The sequence below is a fragment of the Bactrocera oleae genome, chromosome 3, assembly GCF_042242935.1.
Source record: "Bactrocera oleae isolate idBacOlea1 chromosome 3, idBacOlea1, whole genome shotgun sequence".
Classification (NCBI taxonomy): domain Eukaryota; kingdom Metazoa; phylum Arthropoda; class Insecta; order Diptera; family Tephritidae; genus Bactrocera; species Bactrocera oleae.
Window position 1 is genome coordinate 3,715,515 of NC_091537.1, and position 26,817 is coordinate 3,742,331.

General features: G+C 36.6%; 2 protein-coding genes across 4 annotated transcripts in view; both read right to left on the bottom strand.

Moving 5' to 3' along the window:
* Positions 1-87: 87 nt before the first annotated feature.
* Positions 88-3,399, bottom strand: Sf3b2 (splicing factor 3b subunit 2). Its single transcript, XM_036369291.2, has 5 exons — positions 3,291-3,399; positions 1,894-3,234; positions 950-1,714; positions 633-877; positions 88-577 (listed from the first exon to the last, which is right to left on the bottom strand). The coding sequence occupies exons 1-5, from the start codon at positions 3,300-3,302 to the stop codon at positions 208-210; spliced, it is 2,733 nt and encodes a 910-aa protein (XP_036225184.2). The 5' UTR covers positions 3,303-3,399; the 3' UTR covers positions 88-207.
* Positions 3,400-4,442: 1,043 nt separating this feature from the next.
* LOC118682154 (SUN domain-containing ossification factor) overlaps positions 4,443-26,817 on the bottom strand; it is a 50,892-nt gene continuing 28,517 nt past the window's right edge. Inside the window, exons 3-6 of one of the 3 annotated variants that reach the window (XM_036369269.2) lie at positions 12,880-13,061; positions 10,377-12,553; positions 6,937-8,425; positions 4,443-5,957 (exon numbers count right to left, since the gene is read on the bottom strand). In XM_036369269.2, coding sequence (XP_036225162.2) covers positions 5,947-5,957; positions 6,937-8,425; positions 10,377-12,553; positions 12,880-13,061 — 3,859 coding nt within the window. In that variant the 3' untranslated portion in view covers positions 4,443-5,946. Of the gene's footprint in view, positions 8,426-10,376; positions 12,554-12,879; positions 13,062-13,637; positions 13,812-26,817 lie in introns of all 3 variants that reach the window. The other 2 variants (XM_036369270.2, XM_036369267.2) reach the window with 2 other exon arrangements.

Genomic DNA, 26,817 nt, shown 5'->3' on the forward strand with positions numbered 1-26,817 from the left:
ATAAGGTTTCCGATGTTTCCTTGTGGGTGTTATAAACTCCGTGGCAAACACAATATACCCTAATCAGGGTATAAAAACAACGATGCGTTTAATATTAGCTACGAGATGTAAATTGTTGTTTATTTTATGCTTTATGCGCCAAATACAAATGCCATCGAACACAATGCTCATATTACTTGGCTTATACAAATAATTGCTGGGAAATATTCAAAATTTAAACTCTTTATATTTCTTGGTTGTTTTGCTAGTGGTGTCGGCTTGTTGCCGTTTACGCTTCGATTTCTGACGTGCCACATGCTCAGCCAACATATCGGAGAGATCCTCCTTCTGTAGATGACTTTGTTGTTCGCGCATTTGTTGCTCATAACGTTGTGCCATTGCCTCATTGTCCAAATCCAATTCGGATGGATCCAAAGCCAATTCGACGGTACCCTCACGATCGACTGTGACAGCGGCACGTGCAGCCGGTTTGTTAACACCACTTATATCGTAGACGTGGGTAGAGCCCATCATGGAAGCACCAACACGATCGGTACGCTTTTCGGGCAATACTTGATAGAGCACTGGAGTGTCATTGCTGCGAGAAAAAAAATATTATTGAATAGTTTTAAGCAAAAAACTATAGTACTTACTCTTCTATTTCGGCTTCGATTTTCTTCTTACGCAACTCAATCGTTTCTGGCGTCTCCATGCCGGCTGGTACGCTAGTTAGACCCGACGGTGTTACCAAACCTTCAGCTGGTGTTACGAGACCGCTATCATCTGGCTGATTACCCAGATCTTCACCATCCTCCTCCTCTTCTTCAGATGACTCCTCAGACTCGGACTCAAGTTCACCCCATTGATTACGCTCAATATCGCCCTCGTCAATGCCACTCTGAAATGAAAGAAAATAGAGAGAATTACAAACGAAAATATATATATATATATACGTTTTCTTAAGGCTTACATCCAAGTCCATTATATTTGTGCCGAATACATCACCGTACAATGGTTTGCCATTTTCATCTACAGGCGGTTTACCCCAACCACCTGCATGGTAGCCAAATGAGGTGCCTTCGGGTATGGGTGCATTCAAGCCGGGTATTTTCAAACTAGGATATGATGGTGGCGGTCCGTAACGTTGTTGGGCAATAAGCCATGGTGGTGGGATTTTATGTGAATTGGGGCCCACCGGCATACCGAGTGCTATGCGCAACTCTTCGGACAAATCGCCTGGTTTCTTCTCTTTCAAACGCGTCTCATACTCTTTGCCCTCATAGTATAGATCACCATGTATGGTCATGCGCGGCTTGGTCTGCCACTTGAAGAAGGCATCGTGCAATTTCTGATAGTCTATATCGATTTTGCCCATTTTAGGGCGTACACGTTCGCGCATTTTCGATTTCAATGACTTGGCATCGTCCTTCTCCTGAAGCGATTCACGCATTTCCATAATGCCAGTCTTCTTGATGAAGGCTGGCAAATCGAACGGTGGCTTCTCTATGCCACGCTTACCTTGCAAATATTTTCGCTTGAAACACCAGTGACGTGGCACTTGCACAGTGTTGCGATAAGCTTTTAGTTGTACAAGTAATTTGGGATCACGCGCAGTGACGTCGTGCATTTCCACAACGTCGGGGCGTGAGACCAATTGTTTTAGCTCAGCAACGCTCAAGCGTGTGAGTTTCTTCAGTTTGCGTTTAGATAGTTTCTCCTTGTCCTCTTTGGTGTCCTGTGAATTGTCAAAAAATATATAAATAATAAAAATATTTAAATAATAAAAATATATAAATAATAAAAATACATAAATAATAAAAATATTTAAATAATAAAAATATATAAATATTAAAAATATATAAATAATAAAAATATATAAAAATGATTGGTTATACACAAATATGAAGAAAATACCTCATTATCTTCGTCGTCATCATCATCTTGCATCTTGTCTATTGGCTTTTTGGGCACAGCTGCACCTTCATTCTCCGTAGTTGTTTTGTCCTTCTCTGGAACCTTGGGTTTATTCTCTAATTTAAATATTTCGAAAACGCGATAAAATTGCCTATACATTGGCGCTAAATCGGCGATTGTTATGCGTTCCGGCACATATTCTATAGTCACATCATCCTCACCGACACCCTCCGATTTATCTTTCCTGTCAACAGCGCTTTCTTTTCGTTTGTGTTTCTCTTTATCCTTATCCCTATCCTTACCCTTTCTGTCCTTCTTATTCCTGCTCGATCTATTTTTTTCTTTTTCATCAATTTCTTCATCCGAGTTCCTTTCATTCGGCGCCGTCTTTGCGTCGTAATCAGCTTCTGCATCATCGGTTTTATTTTCAACTTCGACAGATTGGTCATTGTCAGCGTCATTTGTGCGCTCGTGGTCACGTTGCTGCCTAAGTTTGCGATTTTGCTTCTTTCTACGTTTTTTCTTCTTATTTTTTTCGGCACGGCTTTGTTTACCGTCCTTCCCGGTTATGCCACCATTCATTTGATTCTCACCTTCATCATCTGAGTCATCACCTGCATCACCATAGTCATTACCTATAACGCCAGCATTTCCCACGCCACCACTGTTCGCTTCATTCGAAGTAAAATCTTCCGCATTCACATGGAATTCAGCCGCGCGCTGATCTTTTAATGCTAAAACATCTTCCAGCGCTTTCGGGAGGACCACTTCGGTAGGCTTTTTATTTTTGTCGTCATCATCGACATTATCAGTGCTTTCACCAACTTCACTTACATTATCCGATGCTGTGGAATTGCCCGTTGTATTATTACCGTTACCACTCATAGGTTTCTCAACCTGCATAGACATGAGTGGCATGGGTCGACCGACTGTCTCATTTTTAGCTACCTCCATACGTGATGGTGGCGGCCCCTGATTCCATGGTTGTGGTGGCGCTATTTGTTGATGCGGTGGTGGTGGCATCTGTTGAGGGTTCATTTGTTGTATGGGTATTTGCTGAGGATTTATTTGTAATGGCGATTGTAGAGAATGCTGCGGCGGCGGTGGCAACTGCTGTGGTGGCGGCTGCAATTGTTGTTGAGTTGGTGGCGGTATTTGTTGTGATGGTGGGGGCATTTGTTGCGGCGGCGGCAGTTGTTGATGCGGCATATTAAGTCCGGGTGGAAATATTGGCGGTGCCGGTGGTCCAGGTAACAAACCTGGTGGTGGCCGCATGCCAAGCAATGGTGGTGGGCCGCCTTGCATAGGTCCGGCACCGGGCGGCATAGACATTTGTGGAGGCTATGAATTTTTGTTATTATAATAGTTTTCTATTTAACTAAATCAAATAGAAATACCTGATCACCCATCTGTTTATTAATTAACAACTTTTAATACTTTTACAAACACAGCAAATAATTTTTGCACAGCAGCTAAAAACCTTTTAGAAACAGTGATGGGAAAGTCGGGTTTGAGCATTTACTATGCTCATGTTTGTTATCGATTACCAGAATAATCGATAGCCAATGTAATTTTTACGGTGGGCTAATAGTAAATCCTATGATGCAATCTTCACTATACATACTTTATATGTGTATAAAAGATTAAGTGGTATGTGTAGAAAAAATATTATGGGTCGAATAATTATAAATAATATATAGAGAAAATTGTTATCTAAATAGTTTTTAAGCATACTTACCCGAACTAGTCCCTAAATATTAGAGATACCGTGTGAAATTTTGTACATGCACTTTTCTCTCTATGAACCTGCTGATTTGTCGGAATCGCAGAAATCGGACGACTATAGCATATAGTTTATTAGAAAAGATGTCTTTACGAAATCTGGCATATATTATTGTCCAAGGTAACGCTACAATCTCCGACAAAATTGTTTAAATCGGAACATTATAGCATATAGCTGTCATACAAACTGATCGATCAGAATCAAGGCCTTGTATGGACAAATTTCTATTTGACAAGTTATCTTCACGGAATGTTGCATAGATTACTGGCAAAGGCAACGTTACAATCTCAGACACAATTGTTCAGATCGGATCACTATAACATATAGCTATAATACAAATAAACGGTCAGCAAAATCAAGATAAAGATAGGTCTTATCACAGAACTATGTGTCAATGATCGGGTTTTGTTGTTGTTGTAACGATTATCTAATCCCCGTTTGGGTGATAAATTCTAGATTCGTTGTCGTCGAGGTCATCTAACGGAAGGCCCAGGAAACGAGCTGTTTCGACGGGGTCGGACCATAGGGAGAGGGGTGTTAGATGAGTGGGGGTTTTAGATCGGGTTTTATTTTATAAGGGTGACATGCTCCAATTAACTTTAAAAGCAGCAATTTTCCGCCTGATGGATTTAGAATAAGAGAATGTTAATGAATTGATAACATTGTTAACAGCACTCTCCGTTCAAGCTAAGTTTTTTATTGCCTGCATCTTGCGCCAGAAGCAAACTTCCCAGTAGTCGCTATATGGATTAATAAAAAATACATCTTTAAAATTTATTTGTATTTATTCTTATATGAATGTGGCAATTTCGTAAAGTCCAATGTATATTTATTTTACCTAAAATACTACTACATCCTTTTTTATTAAATACATAACGCCTATAGACAAAACAGCTTTATGGCGTTGCATTATTTTATGCTATAAACGCAATATCTCTTACAAATACATAAATGTACAACTACAAGTTAGAAATATACACATGAAAGAATATTTAAGAGCTTACAATCAATAGCAATTTTAAATAAATTAGCCATTGAATTTACAAATTAATCAAAAATAATATTTGAACAAATAAACTTATACCTATGTACTTACATATGTATAACAATTGCTTTAAAATACATTTCATATGAATAAAATTAGAATTTAATTTACAAACTAATGAATGCATGAAATATTTACGTTATAATGAAATGATATAACAATATTTTATGATTGTATGAAATAATGCAATAAAGGAACTTAGAAATAGTATGAAAATAAATCTCACAATGAGAAAAATGCGAAACTGAATTTAAACAAGCTACCAAATTGGCAATTGCGAATGAATAACAAGTACAATTAAGGCTTATTCCAAATATTTGTATTTATATGCACTTGGGTGTGTATGCCTGGAAAGAAAACATGGTACTGTAAAAAATTTAAAATACAAATGTTAATGAAAAAAAATCTACGTGTATTATTATTGTCAACACAATTCTTTAATGAAAATATGTGTTGATTTATCGTTGTGTTTTCTTCATCTAAATACAAAATAATTCAATATTCTATGTGTAACTACTTACATTGAAAATTTATTTTGCAATAATATTCAATTTTTAAGTAACTAGGTGACTCCATTTAGGTGTACATATGTAAGTCTTGCGAAACGGATACTTTCGATTTTTTTTTACTAAACAGCCTACAAATATGTTTGAGTACATATATGCACTGCACATTTTAACCACTATATACACACAGGTACATATTGGTATGTACATACATTTGCTTATATATAACAATAATCAGGCGATTTAAACTTTTTGTTAAATAATTTTCAAAAATGTACTATCTTTTTGCAATAATAACAATTTTTCGCCTCGTACAATGGCTACTTACAACAGTTCATATAAATAGAATATTTCCTTCATATACATGCTTATAATATTATATATACAAAACTAAAGTATTCATGACATATATTAAAAATACGACAGAAATAGGATTTGGAAAACTTTAGAAAAATATTTAAATCACAAAATTACATTAGTTTTTTGTTTAAAATTTCAAATGAATAAATTTTACATGTTGTCGGGTTTAATTACGAGCAGTTGTAAAATAAGAAAATCGTAAATTTATGCAGCACAGCTTTGAAGCTACATTCCCTTCTCTCTCTCTCTTCCCATCATTTCCATCAAATAGTTGACTTAGTTATATTTTCTCTTATTTATTGCAATCCATCGAATTGTCAAAATTGTTGATCGTAGCCATATAGTTCTTATGAACTCTCTTAACCAAAAACTAAATTAAAAACAAAATTATTTTGTATAAAAATATTGTTGCAACAACAAATAATATTTTTAAAGAAATAAATTTATTACAAGAACATCGGCAGGCAAGCACAAAATGGCGTATATTAAGTGTTTGGTAATTGAACATGCTTGAACTGAAGAAAATGTGCGATAAAGCAATGCAGACTTTTCAAAATATGTAGAATTCTTTAATTATATTTGCAAAATATATGACAAGTTTTAAATTATGCAAAAGATTGTGTTGAAATAATAATGTAAGGATGTTTAATTTCCCTTTGAAAAAAGTAATAGATTTTATGATAAATTCTAAACTAAAAAAAAGTTGCAAAAGAACGCTCTAACATGCTGAATGTTTTGTTTTTTGAAAACTACAAACTGAACTCTCTAAAATTAGCAACAATTTTGTAATTGGACCACCCTATTATAACTTCGTACGCAACTACACGAATATGCACGAAGTGATCGTTATTTCATATTTGTAAATTTGTGTACAATTTCAGACTTTCGGCTTTGCGTTTTATGTAGAAATTATTGTAAGAAATATAGATTTTAGTGGGGTCACAGATTTTAACAGTATTATGCAATATCATGCGACTGAACTCAGACTATAACTACTTTGCGAGTCTATCATAGATAATTATCTGATATCCCTTGGCGCTCTATTCGTAAGCACTTGTGTCGGAAATCATTGCTTAAATGCACTCCAAAAGGCGCTTGAATTTCAAAACTTTAACTACTTCTAACGGTTTCTCTCTCGTTCTCTTAAGCGCACTGCTTTTAATCAAACACTTTATATTAATTAAGAAAATAATAACTACGCAATTACTAAAACCTCAAAATGGTCTAAAATACTTTGCGAAATATTTTGTTGAAGCTGCGATTTTTCTTTTTCGTTGATGTAGAGGATGTGGAGCTGCGATTACTATTGCTAGCGATGCTACTGCCATTACTGTGTGTATTACCATTACCGTTATCTGTGGCACTTGTGCCAGTTGTTGCTACACTGCTCGCGGCTATGCTCTCGCCCGATGAAAGTATGGCCTCTTCGAGTATGCGAAATGAATTCTCTGTACGACTGTTCGGTAGTAAAATTTCCGAGAGTGATGATGAGTCCAAACTAACGGTTGGTGATGCGCGCATAAAACCACCACTTGCCGACACCGAACCACTTAACGGCTTCGGCTCAGCATTTTTCGAGCGATACCATTCCCAGGAGGTGGATTCATGCGGATGCTTTGTCGATTTACTGTTACGTAGTTTGTTGCGGCTCTTGCCAAATGGTGATTTAAAGAAACCCGGCGCTGTTAGACGACTTAGCTTTTTGCCCGATTTCTTGCTATCTGCGTTGACGCCGTCTACAGTCTCCACACCATCGTCCACTTGATAGCCAGACGGACCTTCAGGCATAAATTCGTTGTACGCTAGGTCAGATGTGGGTATGAAATTGTCCAGGTCATCCTCTTCGAGACGTAGACTTTCATCGTATTCAGCTGCACTGTCTATATCCAGGGATGCAGTATTATTTAAATGCGCGCTGCCCATAAAATCATGCGATACGGAGGCTTGTCGGCGCGGCAGTTGCGTTTTTCGTCTCGATTTATTGCCAGTGGTCTTATTGTGGTTTTCACCACCCGACGTAAGTGGCGGTGCACGCGGTGGTCGTCCATTAACTTTGTCCAAATTTTCCATGAGCTCTGCAGCAGTAACGTTTGTCGCATTTAGCTGGGCGAGATGACGTCGTGCCTGCTGTTGCGCATGTTCGGTATTTGGCCAGGAATGTTTTTCGCCTTTGCGTCGCTGCCTGATATTTTGAGCACTCGACTCGCCTTCCGTACGCGCGCTAGTGGCATCATGCGAGAGATTCGTTCCGCCCATATTGTTGCTGTAACAAATGGACATTTTCCGTTCACGCTGTGTTATATTTTTCGCGGTATCGCCAACAGCTTCGACAGCTTTACCATCACTGCTTTCCTTCAGTATCATAAGCGCCTCCTCACTGGGTCGTCGCATTTTCTCCCCGCTCTGCTGATGATCAGAGAAATCTTCAAATGACTTACGTCGATTGAGTTTTTTCTGCATTGCAGCCACCGCACTAGCTGTCTTCTTTCGATTCGCGCTGGTGTAGAGTGCTAGCACTTCCTTAGTTTCACGACGCATTGAACGATAGAAGAGTATACTAACCAGAAGTACGAGAAAGACAAAGGCGCCCACAAAGATTATGACTACGATGCATGCGTGCACCTGTAGCGACAGGTCGTCCAGTTCCTCCTTCAGTTGGGCATTGCGTTGCGCGAGCAATTGTTGTAGCTCGCTTTGGCGGCGATTCTGTTCCTCCAGCGTGCGTACTGTTTGCACCGTTTGCGTGAGTGTGAGTTGTAGCTCTTCAACTTGTTTTTTATAGCGTCGTGATAGTTCTTCCAGGTATTGACCCGACAGGGACATATTCCGTTCAAGCGCCTGCAGAATAAAATAGTGACTATTAAAATTAATTAAATACGTGTTGGAAATAAATTTATGTATGTAGTATAAATATAGTTAAATATAGTGCAAAGGCACCTGAAGTCGAATAGCAACTGAAAACGCAAGGATAGAATTAGTCAAGTTAGAGTGTGTTTTCATCGAAAGGCAAGTTTGAACTCACAAGTAACGAAATAACAGTGTAGCAAATTGTTAAAGACAAAATGTATTCTTAACATAAATATTTTCTTAATGTGACTGGTGCGTGACTTCGATGAAAAATTACGCCTAATTGTAGGCAACACTTTATTTTTAAAGATTTATTGTGGGATTTTAGGGTATTGATCAAAACAAGGGTTGCTCGGATAGACTTCCCAATAATATAAGCAAAAGTTACTGTCTGTACTCTACTCCACTTTTCAGAAAGCTCAAGCGTAAATTATATATATTATTTTAAGATCTTGTTGTTGTTGTAATGACAAAAGTTTCCTGTTTCTATTTGAGGAATTATATCCAAAAGACATTCTTTGAGTGGCGATAAACTCGGATCGGTTACTCTTTCTGTACAAGTGTACAAAAGAATAGTACTTTCTTAAAGCTTAATATGATTTAAAGTGTTTTTACTGATTATTTTATATACTCGTATACCCGTAAAGCACATACCAAGCAATTAGCGGAAGGGTTTGGTCAGCATTTTTTATTTTTATGCTAAGTTTAAGAATATTTGCTAACTTGGCGAGGAAAACGATTATATACACTTGACTCCACTGTTCTCTACCACCGATTAATTTCTAGACCTGCGTAATACTAAGAAAATAAAAATACACCTACGAGTACAACAACCAATCAAACAAAAAAAAAATGGATTACATGAAAAAATCAAAGAACCTTGCGTTAGTTAAGCTAAACGGAGCAACAACATCGAACACGCAAATTCGCCATTATTAATGCCCACCCACTGAAGCCACATCCAAGATATGGCATTAGATGGACGAAAAGCTTGCTGCTGCACCTTGTACATATGTATATAAATTGCAGCGCTTACTAACTTAAATAGACGTATGCCTCTGTACTTCAGTTTGTCGATCAGCTGACCTGACTACAACAATAATAAGAAGGATACTATAGTTAAAAGTAGGAGTCAATCAGTTGGGTTAATAAGTCGCATACACATATATTTTATGTGCAGTTTGCATATGAAAATAATTCTGATTTAAACCCAACCCTTTAAAAGAGAGAATATTAAGTACTATCTAAACTCGTATGTTTGACAGGATAATAACGAACCAACAAGGTTACTAAGTAAGATTTACGAAGACGTTGCTGGTTTATATTTTTTTTTAAGAGCAAAGGCACTGTTTTAACCGAACTTTTAAAAAACATCAGCTTCATGTTTTCTGTTTGAATTTTCTCTTTTGTACTTCAAAAAACCGTTTTAGTAGTGTACACAAGCTTTCCATACAATTGTAAAAGCCTTTATCTTCGGCTGCAAAGGGCATTTCTTATAGCATAAATGGGTGTTAATTTTGATCGGTCAGCTTGTATGGCCGCTATATGCTATAGTGGTCCGATCTTAACAATATGTTCAGATGTTGTAACGTTGACTTGGACAAATTTCCTTAATATATCTTGTCAAATAAAAAAGTTTTACAAGACAAAAACTTGATTTTGATCGGTCAGTTTATACTAGGATAATCTCGAAAGTATCCAAAAAGAACTTTCGTGAAAAACGGATAAACAATCTACTTTATAAGGAAGACAGTCCCGACAGTTAATATTCCAAATAGCGATAATATATTTATAATTTTGAGTGAAGCTTTGAGCCGCTTAATTTGCGAAATTTAATGAGGTCAGGCCAGTCGGTTTGGACGGTTGAAATGCAGCGAAAATTTTTAAATATAACAGTTGAACCTTAATAAATATTTAACAAAAAATATACCCCGAAACATACCTTAATACGATTGGACAGGCGTATGAAGACGCTCTCCGATTGTGGACCACTGGGTATTTTCTGCTGTAGGTTCACGCCAGGCTGATTGCCATGCGCGCTCGCCTCGCCGCCACTCGGCGCTGCTGTCGTAGAAGTAATCAAATTATCGATGTTCTCCCAAGAGGCGGCATCCTCTTCACTGCGTGTGCCCACTGAGGGGTTGACTGTAGTTGTTGGCGTTGGTTGAAGCGTCGGTGGCGCGTTATCGCTGCCCGAGCTGTCGGCAAGCACTTTGACAGTGTCGCCGTTTACAGGCGGTATCGAAGTCGTTGTGCTGCTTGGAGCGCTGTTGTCATCACTTGAGTCACCGCTGCTCTGCTGCTCCTCTGTGTGGCTGCCAATGCTTGGTTCGCTGGGTTGCGATGGTTTTTGCAGTTCTTGTTGTTCTTTATGTGCAGGTACATTAAATATATTTACATCGGGTGTTGGTTCCTTGCTATCGCTCGTATGTGGCGCATGTGTAGTTGTCGTTGCGTCGTCTATGTTCGCTTGTGGTGGACGTGCAATTTGCTCTGCTTCCGCTGTCCCACTTTCCGTTGTGCCTGTTGTTGTTGTTGGTGGTGGTGCACCATCACCGCTAGATGTTGCTTCAGCGCTTTCAGTTGCAATATCGTCACCGAGATTTGTGGTTTCGGTTGTAACTAGCTTCTTTTGCGTGCCGTCGATGATTCGGAAATCGTCTTTTTTCAATTTCTTGTCGATAGTAAGATTTAAAGGCGGTTCCGTAACCACATTTTCGTCTTGCGTGTCGTCTGCTGCAGCTGTTGTTGTTGATTTCGCTTTTGCTTGCGTCGCTAACATTTGGCACAGTGCACCTACATATTCTCTTGGCAGCAAATTCAGGTAATAACTGTTTTTTACGTCCGTTTGTTTGCGCGTACCCAGCTCGCCGATAGATTTCGCTTTCAGTTCAATGCCATAATCCTTGGCACAAATGCGCGTGCGCAGTAGATCTTTCAGCAGCCATGGCACTCTAAGCAACGCTTGCAGAGATTGATACTCACAGGAGAGTGCATTGTTGATGCGCGCCACTAACGATTGGCTACAGTCGACGCAGTTATAAGGTCCCGTTGCGGGTGTACGGCACTGCGTTGTATGTGTTTGCGTGCGCGTGTGTGTCGTATTCTGTTGGTTTGCGGGTTTGACAAGCACTTCGGCCGCTTTTTTGACGATCGAGAGTACAGCGTCCGAAGCGGACTTAAAGAGATTCGTATCAGCACTCTTCGCATGCACTTGTTCTTGCCCGAAATCATCATCAAAATCATCCAAATCGGTGTGAGGTGTATCCTCTGTTTCGAAAGCTTCGAACTCTGATGTGCCGAAAACGCGAAAAAGTGACACGGGACAGAAATGCTCTTTGGAGTAGTGTGAGTGTATGTCAACGCGTACGAATTTGCCAAACAAATGTGGATGCAAGTCAAAACTTTGCACATTCCGCTTATCTTCCGCTATGAAACGACCCACATTCGACCAATCACGTGTGGGAAAACGATTTGAGACAGCAACAGTGAAATTTTTCGGCGACGAAGAGAACAACTCAAAATTGGCTAATTCGACTTTTTGAGCTTGTATCGCCTCGCAGAGTTCGACGACAAACCAAATGCGATTGCCACAGGGACTCAACATGTACTCGTCCTTTGAGGAGCTCAACACTGCACCCGTATTGCTCGCATCTGCATTGGAGGCGATTATTTTGGCGCCACAATCGGGCGATGCATAGTTCTTGTTGCGCATTTTAAGCGGCGCTGCACGTTTGCCATCCCCATTGGTTGATTCTTGATTCTTTTTCAGCGTGGCGGTATTAACTACCTCCTGCTCTTTTGCCTGCTGCTTCTCAGCAGCCTCCATTTGCTTTTGGGCCCATTCGGAGAATACCGGTATGGGCACCTCTTCGACAGTAAGATTTACGGTATTACCGGAATTGTTATCACCAGTCGGGGTGTCTCCTTCGGCAGGGGCGGCAGTAGCTTGGCTAGCGCTCTCATTTTGCGTTGCTGCAAGATTCTTCATCGCCGCTTTGGTGGCATTAACAATTGGAATGTTTTGTGGAATTTCGCTAGAAGTGAGCTCTGCGTCCGTCAGCGTTGGCTGCTTGTGTTCACCGCCACCAGAGTCGTCAAATTTGATGATTTCTTCGTCTGGAAAGAATTTTTAAATATTGTAATTTATTTTTATATAATTAATTATATGTGAGCTCAGAGAGAAGAACTCCGGGGTAACATTTATAGCTTTATGACCCTATGGTTCATCAAGTAATCTAACATAGGTATGTATGTGAGAGGTAAACCAAGTACCAAAATATTAAATCAGTTTTTAGACTGTAGTAGTGACAGCATGCTTGGAAAGAATTGGCAAATTTCATGTTACTTCAGCGAAATAAAAAAAGAATGAGTAAAGGGTTTAGGGTTTACAAAACCTAAGAAGGCTGTAGAACAAATAAAGTAGAAAAACATTTGATACACACCCTTTCTTATAACCTCACTGCTATTCTCCAACACATCCAATGTATGATTTTCATGCTCACGCGCAATGGTCTCTTTTGCGGCATCAATGATGAGTGCTTCGATATTGCCGCGCGTGGGCTCTAGTATTTCCAATGGCAACTCAGTCACAGTGATTGTGGGAATCTCGGTAATATCCGGCAAGCTAGAAAAGCGCAAAGAGAGAAAAAATAATAATTTAGTTTAATTTTAGAATTAAAACTTTAATAAATATATACGGATTTTAGGCTGTCGTACCAAATATAATCTATCTAATATAAAAGCTGCACATCTGAATGTAACGTCGTTTTAGTGGTCTGACACATTTCGGTGGAGTGTTATGTTCGTAAAGTCCGCATTAAAGACAACACCTTTTATTTGTTTTATATATAGAAATATATAACTTTAGTTGTTCTTCACCAAAAACATAGCGATTTCTCTCAGAAAAGAACTTTTGACCGACAGAAACAGCGGTCTTTTGTGGAGTGGTCCATTGAGAACAAACGGTATGTGACCCACGATTGAAAAGCGGTTTACATTTCTAGCATAGGTTTTATAAATACAAAAGCGTATTTGTAATTTTGGGGAATATTTTGCAGAGCAATAAAACCATTTCAAAACTCGTTTCTGTCATTAACGAAGAAATATAAACAGCAACCGATGTTTACTTACAATATCTGTGTGTTTGTTGTTATATACAAAAATATTTGTATTTATAACACATTCATATTTTTTTATTTACCTGAGAAACATCGTCGAGATGGCAATCAACTGCGAGAACCAAATCACCCAGAAGAAGATCAAGAACATCGTCAAATTAGTTTTGACTTTCTTCAATTCACCACAAACGAAATTCGTTACGATTTTCAGCAACATTATGATTTTTGAATTATTTGATTGCTAATTTGCACAGATACTAGGTAAATAAAGCAAGTACAGATATACGCACACTGGTTTAAACTTAATAGTAACCGGGTAGTAGTGAAAAAAATATATTTCTGAGTGTGTTAAATAAATAAAGAATTTTTTTTTGGAGGCGTCTATTATTTTTTGTATATATTATTTAGTAAAAAAAAACATAATCACTCAACAACAACAACACTTAATTTAACGCAATTCGTGTTACGGTGCGTATGTGAATTGTCAATGTCATTACTAATGAGTAGCTTATCGACTACTTTAATGATGCATAAAAACAAATATATAAGAAGCAATAATATGCACCCACTATTTGGCAAACAAATCAATTAAAATGCTAAAAATCAAATTAACAATTCCTATTAGCAAATACGAATTCTACACCGCCTCGTACAACCGTTAGATTTCACATGAGAAAACTGTAGAAACTAGTCAAGTTGCTATCAGCAATGAATACACATTCAAGTATTATTTAATAAGCAATAAAACAATCAGTCTTCGAAACCATTGCGCCAAAATAAAATAATAATAATCACAATGTACAACTGATTATCGTTGTGGACGTTGCGAGCAGTAGTTTTGAAACACGTCAGCGTAACTCTTTAAATGCCAACCTACTGAGTAGATAAGAATTGAGTTAACGAAATTTCGAGTACAAAATTCTTTTCAGTCCACGTTACAAATAATACATATATTATGAATGAACAAATACATTTACATTACACCTATTGGTGCATTGAGGAGTCAAAACAATGATAAAATACACTAGCAACAACTGTTGTTGGTGCAAGATAACAACTTGCGACGCCAAATTGCGGCAGTACATTACCAAGAGACAATGCCAAAAGATATTGAGTAATTTACATGCGAGCACTTGTACAAGTGTTTACATATGTAAATGCCAATATACCGATGCGCATATAGGTGCATATGTTATTGGCAATACAGAATGGAAGAAGCATGCAAATTTAAAGTGAATTTTTAATTAAATTTAAAAGCGGAACGTATTTATAATATACATGTATAAATTATCAGGTGTTACGAATGGAAAACAAGTACTAAAATAGTGAATGCATTTAATTTTATTTCCAAATAAGTATTCGAACGCAAACGGAAACTGTTTAAAAACGTAGATACTTGCTACATTCGTCTTAGCTCGATGGTTTATCGAATTGCCGAGCTCAAGCAGATATTATTCGATAAATGACAGATGGAACAAGTTCTAAGCCGCTTCCTTATAGACCGAGTAATTCAAAAACAAAGCAGATGGAGTGATAGACACGCCTTAATAGTAGAAGAGATGTCATCTGGTTCGACTGCTTTTATGCTAGGATGAAAGACAATATAGCACAACCTTTAGCTCAGATTGGATATTGGTAGGCAGTGCGATGACCATAATGAAAATTTAAAATATCAAAAATCGAATGCTGCTTGTTCACATTTTCAAGGGTTAGATGTTTAAAAATATCTCCCCAAAAGTATTTTTCAAAATTCAAATTATTTTGAAAGTTGTCTATAACTTGGTGTCGTGGCAACTAGACGACGAAACTTTAAACGCGTTTTTATCGTAAGTGCAACACTTTTTCCGATGCGGTCGTTACGATATCTCAAGCTCGATTCCTCGAAAGTCGATTTACTTGAAATTAGTTATAAATAGTTTTTAAATACCTCTCTATGCTATGAACGAACCAAAATTTTAAATTTCTAATTTTTATGTAATTTTCAAATATTTGAGAGAGAAAAAATTGACCTTTATGTTTTAGTAGCTGCTATTTCTTGAAAAATATTACCGTTTTAGTAGTAATAAAGAATCGCCATTGCTTTATTTTTCAAATCACCATAAGTATAGAAATTGTGTAAAAAAAGATTTCTTATACAGAGCGACAGATGTGGTTATAACCGTACTGTTAACCTTATATGCACAGTAAATATAGTTATTAAAAATTATGGTGGACTTGGTGTAGTAGTTAAGGGTTAACCTTAATTAGTCCCTTAGTTAATCTTATACAATAAGTCCAATGGTTTGTCGAATATAATCAAGGCACATACCATAAAAAAGCATCCAAGTAAAAATATATAAAAATTTTCAAAGGAATTCAGTACACATTAATTATTGATCTTGCTTCGACTATGAATTTATAGTTGGTTAGCTTTTCAGAAAAAAACGTCATTAAGTCATACAATTTTATTCAAAAGAATTTAACAGGTAATAAATAGCCGTTTTTCGTCAGAAAAATTTTATGGCACGTAGGGACATAGCAACTTATTGTTGCAAGATTTTACATGGAAGTCATTATTTAAATTACTTATAAATATGATTTTTTATTAATATTTAAAAATAAATATATAGCAAGAATTGTGTGTGGAAATTATGGTAGGAGATTGTGAGTGGTCAAGACCACAAGATTATCGTATCTTAATAAGAATAATATCTATGTCTGTTCTTCCATGATAAAAAGTGGTTAATAATATCGAATAAAATCCAAAATATGTTTTGTATTCTCAGTTTGATAAAAAAAAATTATTTTATTTTGTTTACATTTTTGGTTTCTCTCCTGAAAAAAAAATGAAATTAAGGATGACAAGTTATTTACGACGCATTACATACTGTGTAACTTGGGAATAGAACCATGTAAAGCAGACTGTCTAACTTATATGGTGAATCTCATGGTGAGCATTTTTCACCTGCTTTATAAGGTAAAACTTGCTTCCAATAACTATGATCTGTTTTTTCGAACGCTGCAAGCTTAATAGGGAGTTATGTGAGGTTAGAATGCGTAATGCGGGTGATAAACAATATGTATATGTATTTGAAATATATATTAAAGCTTATAGTTGAAAGCTTCATAAAGTACTATGTAAGGTTAGACTGCATAATGAGGGTCTTTAAAGCTTAATTTATTTCAATGCAAAATTACAAACAAAAAAATTTGCATTCACCATGTGATTGCAAATCTATTTACACTCATTACACCTACTATAAATTAGTTTAAAATAGTTCTAGGTTCTTTAAAATTATACACCCACGCATTTGCAAGTACTGCGCATATGAAGCGTGACATTATTTCCAACTATTTATAACATTTTTGTGAAATTTTCACATTCGCACGTCAAAAGCGCATTGTGTATGCTGGCATGTGAAACAGTTTTGACACACATTTTCGACTGCCCACACAAACATCACAACTGTGTTGACATATAATTACATATTTTTCAGACATTTCCCCACACAATGCCAACATTTACGCATTTCGCGCATTTTCACCCATAAAAAAAGCGGCGAGAGAGATGCATAAAATAGAAAACAAAAATTCAAAGTATTGTAGAATGCAACATTGGAACATTGGTCACAAAGTCATTAAATGTGTCCAAGCGAAATTGTGTGTTTTGTTAAATTTTCTTAGAAGCGTTGTTGTGCATAAAATGCGTAAATTATTCGTTATTGTTTGCACGTTGCATTTGACAATGAAATTTCGTTAGAAAATTTCTTTGTAATTTCGCAATTTGTTTACTGCTATTTTTTGCTTTACTTTTTGTTCCGACTTACAACTGATTGCTTGCTTGTGTTTCAATGACAAATATGTAAATCTACAAGTTTTTGTTTTATTCACCAACGTACACCAAACCACACCACAGCATCACCTGCTGTGTATTAACGAATTACATACAAACACCTTAGCTTAAGCTGCACTTTTTATAGTCACACTTTGCACAGTTTGTTAGTTTCGCATTTTGCAATTTGGCATTTCTTCGCAGCTTACAATTTGCATTCGCGCATAAAACAGTGCTGGTGAATGCTGTGTGCCTAAGTAGCTTTAACGCGAAAGCATTTAATTTGTATGTAGATAAAGAGCCAAGATAAAGCGTCGCTTTTTTTCAAAACACGCACGGTTAATTGCCTTCACCGTCGCGACTTGCGTCACCTCACCTAAAACGGCTAAGCGCCAATTAAGCGCAGCGGTTGTCATTTGCATTTAGTGTTACAATTTTTAATAGCTTTTGCCGCAGCTACATACATACGTACATATGTCAATGCAAGCTTGCAATCTTTATGAGTTGTCACATTTTTTGCGAAAATCATTATAAATTGCATGAATAGAAAAAAGTTGCTGACAAAGTTATTTAAATATGAATTGTTGATATTCGGAAACGTGCAGTATAACGTTATTATTACTTTTGCTCATATTTTTTTAACTGAGTTAATTAAGAATGCTATTTTCTTTATAAATTGTGGATTGAGTTCGCTGAAACCAAAAGCTGTAACATTTTTATTGCTTTTAGAATTAGAAGATGGCTCACAGATCACAAACTCACGTTCCGTATGGCAAACTTATAGAGTACTTAATAAACATTAGCGATTTGGAGTCCAAAAAAATTCTGAAGAGACTCTCTAGGCTCCCTCGCACACCGAAAACTCTATAAGTGAATCCTGTAGAATCGTTCGTCTCTATGGCAAAAAACTGGCACAATCGATATTCACAAACTTTTCTTGAGGTGAATTTTCAACCAGAAAAATTATTCGTCACATTCAGGAACATGTAGTAACCACTTGATGTCAGGTCTGGACTATAAGGTGGATGCATAAGAGCCTCTCCACTAAGCTTCCGCAGTTTCTGGCGAGTCCCTATCGATGTGCGTGGCCTGGCATTGTCCTGATGGACCACAATTCCTCTCCTATTGTTTAAAGTTTTCTGCTTCTGCGCGATTGCTTCCTTCAAATGCTCCAACTGTTGACAGTACAGGTCCGAATTAAGAGTTTGACTGTAGAGTAGCAGATCATACATTGTAGATGAAAATTTCACGTAACACATAACAAAACTTCGCTAACCATCAAGCGATTCGCAGTTAGAAATTCGGTCCATGAGGTTTTCGACAATTGGCCTTACTTGTGCGTGATTGGCTATAACTGTAGCTAGATAATAAAAAAACAACTTTAAGGCTGCGTTTTCGGCTTTATCGAAGAAAATCTGTAGAATATGACGTATTTTCTTTTGGCTGATGTCCATCTTTGACGCGTGCTCAAATAATACCTTATATTTTAATACAGAAGACTGAGCCAACGTATCCTGCATTGGTAGTGTATACGGGAATCCAAGACTCCAAATTTGTACGGTTCCAGCAGGTAATCTAGTTGACTCTAATTTAAGGCCGTTAGATTACTTTTTGTAGATGTATATCAAGCCAATGATCTATGCTGATAAACCGGTAACGCTTGATCAGTTGGCCTCATGGCGTGTTAAGGCCGGCTATAGAATCTTTCTAACTTTCCAGCAAAATTCCAGAAGCAATTTCCTAGGCGTTTTACTGCAATCACATTTTCTCTATCAAAGTCTAAATATTACAGAGTGCACTTTATCTAAGCCGAGACAAATTGTCAACTTGAAGAGCCGAACTTGTCTATTGCCGCTAACTTCAAAATAAGTAAAAATAACTTCATGGCACATAACAGAAAAAAATCTAGAAACTCGGTCAAAAGTGTAACTAAATATATTGTCAGTAAAAATTAATTTTTAACCTGTTATCTTTGAGACAAGAACTGTAATGAAAATGGAAACAGAAGTTCATACAAAATTGTATTACAGAACTATGTAACTAGTATGTATTAAGTTTTAATACAATATAGCGGCGAGTAAGAAGAACAAAGCAAAACAAACTTCAAAAATTAATATATATAAGAAAGCAATTAAATTAAACAAAAAAATAAATAACGAAGATAACATATGTATATATTTTCGACCTGCATTTAGACCTACAGCGCCGGCTACTTAATTCAAAATAAATACTCGCTTGTCATGCTTTGCTATATTTTTATCTCATCCGCTTATAATATGTACAAACAATGTCTTTTTTAAATACATACTCGTACGTATGTAATTCATTAATACTTATATACATATATATATGTATGTATGTTGGCAAAATTTGGGGCATTGACCGAATGTGACGAAAAATGAAATCAAAGAAAACGTGTAAACGTAAACAAACGCTATAAAAAGGCTAAAACACGTGATGGCGGAGCAACAAGTGGCGCCTTAGAAGGCGCAACCTAGCAGGGGGCGACATTATAATGCGGTTTCATGTCGTGCTTCTTTTGTATTGCTTTTCCTCACGCCATTTCTGCAACTTTGTTTCTTTATTATAAATTAATTGCATAATATTTTCATTTGCACAAATTTGAGTTAATACATACTTGAATATAAGCACGTAGCACATACATATGGTTTTGTAAAAAATATGAATTATACCGCTTTTTGTGTTACCTTCACGTTGTTCTTGACTAGTAGCCAACAAATAGCGAAAAACAAGTGCGATTAAAAATATTTAAGTGATTAATATTTGAGGTTATAATTTCTTGATGAAATTATAACACTTAAATTTTAAGAAACAAGAAAAAAACATAAAGTTCGCGACAACAAAGATTTAATACTCTTTACAGGTGCATTTCTTATAACATAAGGATATAAAAAGAGGTTTATTTTGATTTTGAGCGGGAAGTTTGTACGGCAGATATATGCTATAGTGGTCCGACCTAAACAATACAAGTATGTTCAAAGATTGTAGCATTGCCTTGGACAATAATATGTGCCAAATTTCGTGAAGATATCTTGTCAAATAAATAAGATTTTTCACACAAGGACTTATTTTTGATCGATCAGTTTGTATGGCAGCTCTATCCTACACTGGTCCGATTTCGGCAGAGTCAAATGAACAACTTCTTGAAGAAAACAGGGACGTGTACGAAATTTTAGATCGATAAAGACGGACAGTTATATGCATATGTATATACTTTATAGAATTTTCAAACTTTCTTTTTGGGTGTTGTAAAGTTCGTGACAAATTTTATATACCCCGTTTAGGGTATAACCAATAGTATACAGTTAGTGTTCTGCTAAAACAAAAAAAAAATGGAAAACTATAGTATGCAGACATTGCTTGACTAAATGTAAAACCTGATGATTAACGCAATTGTCTCGGAAACGGACCTGCAATACCTGGATTCAAGTGTTAAGCATATTTTTAAACTTTTCTTAGAACTAATCCCAACCATAGACCGACGAAAAGAAGACATATAGATTTCCGACCCAGCGAGATTTATGCAGATCTAACTATCTTCCAAAACTATTCGAATCACGATATCCTTTTCAAGTCATATACAACATTCCGTAGTCTATCACTAGATAGTGAGTTTCTTTGTACACTCTGACCGTAGCGAGAATGAAGAGAACGTTAGATCACTCCGTAAGATTATTAAAACCTCTACCGATTTTTTCCATTGAGGCCGATTAATTAGCAACTGTTCATGGTAGAGACTCTACAAGAAAATTCTTCCAGAAATTAGGTACGATTAAAGTAGACTCAGGTATGAAAGTGGCTTAACATTTTTATAATAATTTAAAATAAATATACTACTCGATTTAAATTATAAGGTTCTGTTCATTGTCTCACAATTCTACATTATCAGCCAAAATAAAATTTCGAAGATTGACTTAAGATTTCGAGTCTTCATTATTTACTAACTACCCTTTCCTATGTTTCTTCATTAGTTCCTAAACTTTATGATCTTATGAAAGAAAAATACATCTGGAAGTCTCTTGTGCAACCCTCAGCTACAAGTGCTAATTCTCCATTTCATTCGTAAGTCAACTAAGGCAATACAATATGAACATATTTCCTCCTAAATGGCTTTTACATAATCCTGAAATTGGAAGCAATAAATATGGAATTCCATTAAATTAATTTTGAATATTTTTTTTGATTTACGCCCAGATTTCTGAGCAAACCATGACAACGTAAACAACCAAGACAGACAGACAGAGCGCGACGTAAGTATATTTCGGTGTAAAAATATTTGCATATCTTGTAAATGTAGATGGAAAGGAAATGACAACCGCCAATTCGGCAACATTCCAGCTGGAGCCCGCTAGGCCTAATGCCGACATAAAGCAGAGAGGCCAGGAGAGGCAGCGGAGTCAATGCTTTTAACACTGAAGGACTATAATTGTATTTGCATTATTTTAGCCACCTGTAATATGCAAATAGCAGACCAATGCGGCAAGCAGGTAATAAGGAACAACAAACAAACAAATTGAGTACAACAACAATACAAATGGAACTATATTTGAATTAGCCAGAGTTTCGATCTTCGGTTGGCTCTTGGAGTCAAGTAAGTATTGGCTGCCACAGCGCGGCGGTTGTGCCACTTCACACCACAAACCGACTGAGTGTAATCTGATCTGATTTTACCCGAAAGACAGACGGCGCAAGTGCAAGTGGTAAAACAATTTGCGTTGGTGTTAAGAAAACAATTGGCATTAAAGCAAAGCAGCTGCGCTTCTGGCGTTTTGCGGAGTGTTGCTGCGTCACGGCACGTACAAAGCAGATAATGTTGGTGTTGTTGGTTGAAAATGGCAGTTGGGAAATTTGTGGTGTGGTGCGAAGTTGTGTTGTCTTAGGCATGCTCTACCAGCAAATAAGCATGAAACTATTACCTTTAAGCAGCCAGCGAAACACTTGTCAACATTTGTTGATATTGCGTGTTGGTGGAGCGACAAGCACAAAGTTTTTGTTGCATAATACGCGCTGAAGAGTAATAAACGTCAAGTTAACTCACTCAAAAACTTACTGAAATAAAAAATAAAAATTTTTTTTCCATTGGGTAGTTTTTTAGAACGTCTTATCTTAAAGAGTTTCATAAATAGTTAAGGGATTGATAAAACCGAGGTTTAAATGTGTAACTGACATTTAACTCAAACGGTTTTTTTTCTCAAACGGTTGTCATCACCTTTTCGGACGACAGTCTTCACATTATGCTCTATAGCAGTGGAACTATGTACTGTCTTAGTAATCTGACGCACCTTCAATTGGTGATTAAAGAATATTGAATCGGTCACGTGGCTCATCAAAAAAGAAGTGCGATCTTGTTGAAACTCTTTAAATAAATGTTTGACGGTTGGCATAGAAGATGGAGGGTACCTTCATATTATTCGATATTGCTCTATTTCCGTATTTCCAAAAGAAGCGGATATATATGGTTTCCTCAAGTTGTTAATATAAAACCAAAAAGCCGTCTACGAAGAATATTTTACCCGGTAGTAAATGTTTCTCATATACCTATATGATCGCGGATATATTAAGGCCGAAATCAAATACATATATCTATCTTTCCAATACTTTTGTTCTTAAAATGTCAAGATTAACAGTCAGAGTCGTGCGGAAAATATAAGCCAGTTTTATTGCACCTATCGCTTGTGTGGGATAAAGAGACGAAACTGATGTTGCAATTAAGCCCACCACTTGCAAATAAACGAAATTTCAATGAAACAAAATTGGAAAAAAAATATCCACAAACAACTCGTAAATGAGGAAACAATTAGCGAAAACAATGTGCGGCAAAAAATTTGCCTCAAAACATAAAATCACGATTTGAGATAAAAATTCAGTTCAAGCGGCAAATTCGTTGAGTGGGTCGCGTGAAATTCTTTAGCGCCTATAGCGCATTGTTGCTACGTAAATCAGCAATCAGCAGCGGGGTAATAATGCAGCTATCAATGTGAGCGTATGTACATATACTTGTATATGTATGTGTGGTTGCTTGTGCGCAATATGGTACGCCTGCGCTGGAGGGACGTAAATAAAGCTAAAATTAAGTTATTTAGAGCAACAGCTGCGCAACACATGCCTTCAGACATATTGTTTGCGGATCATATGCTTATGTACATATGTATATATGAACACCTACATATTTGGCTACGAGTTTTCGTTGTAGATATACAATAGTAAAAGCCGAAATCAACTTGTTGATAAACGAAATGAAAATGGAAGAAAATTATTAGTTGAATGAGGAAATAAACAAAGTAGGTATTAAAAGAACGCAGAAAGATCTAAATAAGTGTAATATCTGAAAGAAATAGCATAAGAAACAGTGTCGTGTGTTGGTGAGATTGCGAAAGATAACCAATTTTTATCTTAGAATCCGGAAACAGTCATATCTTAAGCATGCGGAACATGTCAACATTCATATGTATATACCATATATCTATTTCTCCATGAGACTTTAGCTATAGTATACATGAGCATGTTTGGCCAAATACAGCTAGGTATGCTCTTCAGTACCTTTTTGATTTCGTAATGTCTTTTGTAATTTTATTTCGTTTTCGAGATATCGGTGTGATATTTTGCTCACGTTCTTTTTCCCCAAGAAGCTTCTAAATTTACGAACTGCTGATATTGGACCACTATAGGATATAGCTACCATATAAACTGATCGCCCAAATCAAGTCCTTATATAGAAACTTTTTTTGTTTGACAGTATATCTTCACAAAATTTCGCGTGGATTATTGTCCAAAAAATGCTTCAATTTCCGCGTAAATTGTTCAAATCGGACCACTATAACAACTGCAACTAACTGTAATTCAATCTGATGGATTAAAAGCCAGACAAAAATCTTCATAAAATATCTTTTTTTCTTATTAAGTCATTTTAATTCGACCTCAAGGTTGTTTAAATCAAACAACATGGTTAGAAAGAACTAGCAACACGTTTTCTGTTGGACCGTTGACCGAGTTATTGGTACAGCTAAATGTATTAGCAGACAATAATAGAAGGATACACAGAAGAAATCCAAAATTTTTGGTTAGGAAAACAATTTTGAAGTAAATAACTAAATTATAATTAGCTTATGTATATAGCATAGTGTAATATATCAAGGTTATTGCTGCTATTGAGCTCTTGACCAAGAATTAATTGCCTAATTGATCATTCCTTTGCTAAGGACTAAAAGGTATATTTCCAAAGGTTCTGCTATAGTTCCCACTGTATAAGGAAGGAGCTTTGAATAGTCTGACTCTGTTGGACGACGCTTGACCCTGTTGGAAAGCGCCGAGTAGATAATTTTCGTGAAAAAATATCATTAAATATTTTTAAATATTAATTGCGTATGCGACGATGAGAAGTTGGAATAAAAAAGCAAAATACGTAGAAAAAAAGAGCTATACACAAACAGTGAAAAGCATTGCGAAATAAACACAAATTTTGCTTAATTACCACAAGAGGGCGGTTGATACGCCTTGTAAGACAATAAGCAAAAACACACAATTATTTTTATTAATTTTTTCATGCCGGATACACAAGATTATACAGCTGCAGCTGCCCATTCGAAGAGTAAACAATCAGGTGTTCAAAGCAAGCTCGCTAAAAATCGAATTTCGGGACTCAAAATTACAAATTTTTAGTTATAAGAGGGAAGAAAGTTTAATAAAATTGCTTTAATAAATACTTTGAGAAAATTTACAGTGTTTCTTCGTGATGACACAAGTTAGCGACTAGTCTTCACCAACTCCAATTCCAGTTTTAGAGCTGGAAAAGTAGTATTAACAACCAATATTTTTAAGCAGCAAGTGTTGTTACAGTTACAGAAGAAAGTGGTTTCCGACAGCTGGATCAAAAACAAGGTTTATTAACCAAACACACCTCAAGTTATACTAAAGTCGTAGGAGAGTTACGAATTTAAGTCTGACCAAGGACTGATACATGTCGACAATTTTCCAAAATTTTTTAAGGGTCCATAAAAACGACTACAAAACTGTGTACGCTTATGAAATTCAAAAACATTTTAACACTCAAAAAAGAAAAAAACAACGAAATCCCGGGAACTAATCTGCAGTGCCGATTTCCAAACTTAAACGTACTTCGGTATTTGCATAGAGTAGCGGGCGCGTGTCATTGTGGTGACAAGCGGCATTTGCACGCACATGAGAGTGCATAAACCTAACGGTGGTGATATGCAAATACTCACACGCGTTCACACTTGTGCACGCATATTTGCGCATGCTCGTGTGAAGAGTGCGCCCAAGCTGTACGAGTATATTTTGCGTACGCACACGCGCTGCAAATTCCAAGGAAATGTATATGCAACTGTATACGCATGCTCATTTATGTACCTGTGTGTGTAGCATGTAAATCACTTAGCGACACACTGGCTGCCGGCTGCCTCACTGTCTAGCCCAGACCAATCAATCTCCAGCGACCGCCACCGGCAACGGTCGGCATTGCTGCGGGCTGGCGACTAAGTGGGTCAGAAAGTCTTTACGGTGTATAACAAGTTTCTACAACAACAAACGATAATGCACCTACAATAATGAGTTATGCCAAGTGCTGCATGTGTGTGGTCCGTTGCTCCGTACAGTAGCTACGCGTTGTTGTTTTAGCTTATCGTTGTTGTTGTTGTTGTCGTTGGGGTTGTACAAGGAAGTAGCCAAATTGCATCATAAATTTGCAGAAAACGTGTAGAAAATACGCAGACACGACACGAAAGCATTATTAAAAGTGAAAAATATGAAAAGTGATTAGCAATGAAAAGTTGGAAAATTGTGTGGGAACATTTTTTTGAAATAATTAGCATTGAAGGGATCAAAAATTATGACCGCATGCAAAAGTATATAATTATTGTTAATAAACTAAATGATATGCAGATATTTCGCACCGTCAGTGCCGCGATTATTTGAGTAAAACTTTTTGCCGAAGAGCAGATGCGTGAAGTGATTTCTCCTCGGAAAGAGGTCTTTTACGTTAAGGGGTTATATCCACTTGTGAATTTAAAAAAAATGAATTTTGTGGCATATACGTACATATATCGAATATGTATTTGAAAATGTTCTCCGAAAATTTGAAGTTGATTGGCATATAGTTTCGGAGATATGAGCTTATATTTTATTTGATTTAAAATTTTCATCCAACTTTCTCAGATATATTATATATGTCAGATAATGCTTGAAAGAATTAGATTTTGGCAATAATTTCGAACTTTTAAGCCACTCTGAATTGTAAATTTTTTCACAAAAAAAAACGCCTATTTAGGAAAGCGGCCATTTTGTCAGAAATCATTGTTTTGACTAGTCCTTTGATCTTTATCTCTGCTCATCAATTGTAATAATAAATATTTTTTAATTTGAAATAATTTTAAGCAGAAACAAACATTTTTTTTGGAGGTTCTCCTTGGAAAACG

Coding starts and splice junctions, on each gene's coding strand:
- Sf3b2 (XM_036369291.2), bottom strand. Junction 1,715..1,893: donor ATGACGACGAAGATAATGAG/GTATTTTCTTCA, acceptor GACAATTCACAG/GACACCAAAGAGGACAAGGA. Junction 878..949: donor CAAATATAATGGACTTGGAT/GTAAGCCTTAAG, acceptor CTTTCATTTCAG/AGTGGCATTGACGAGGGCGA.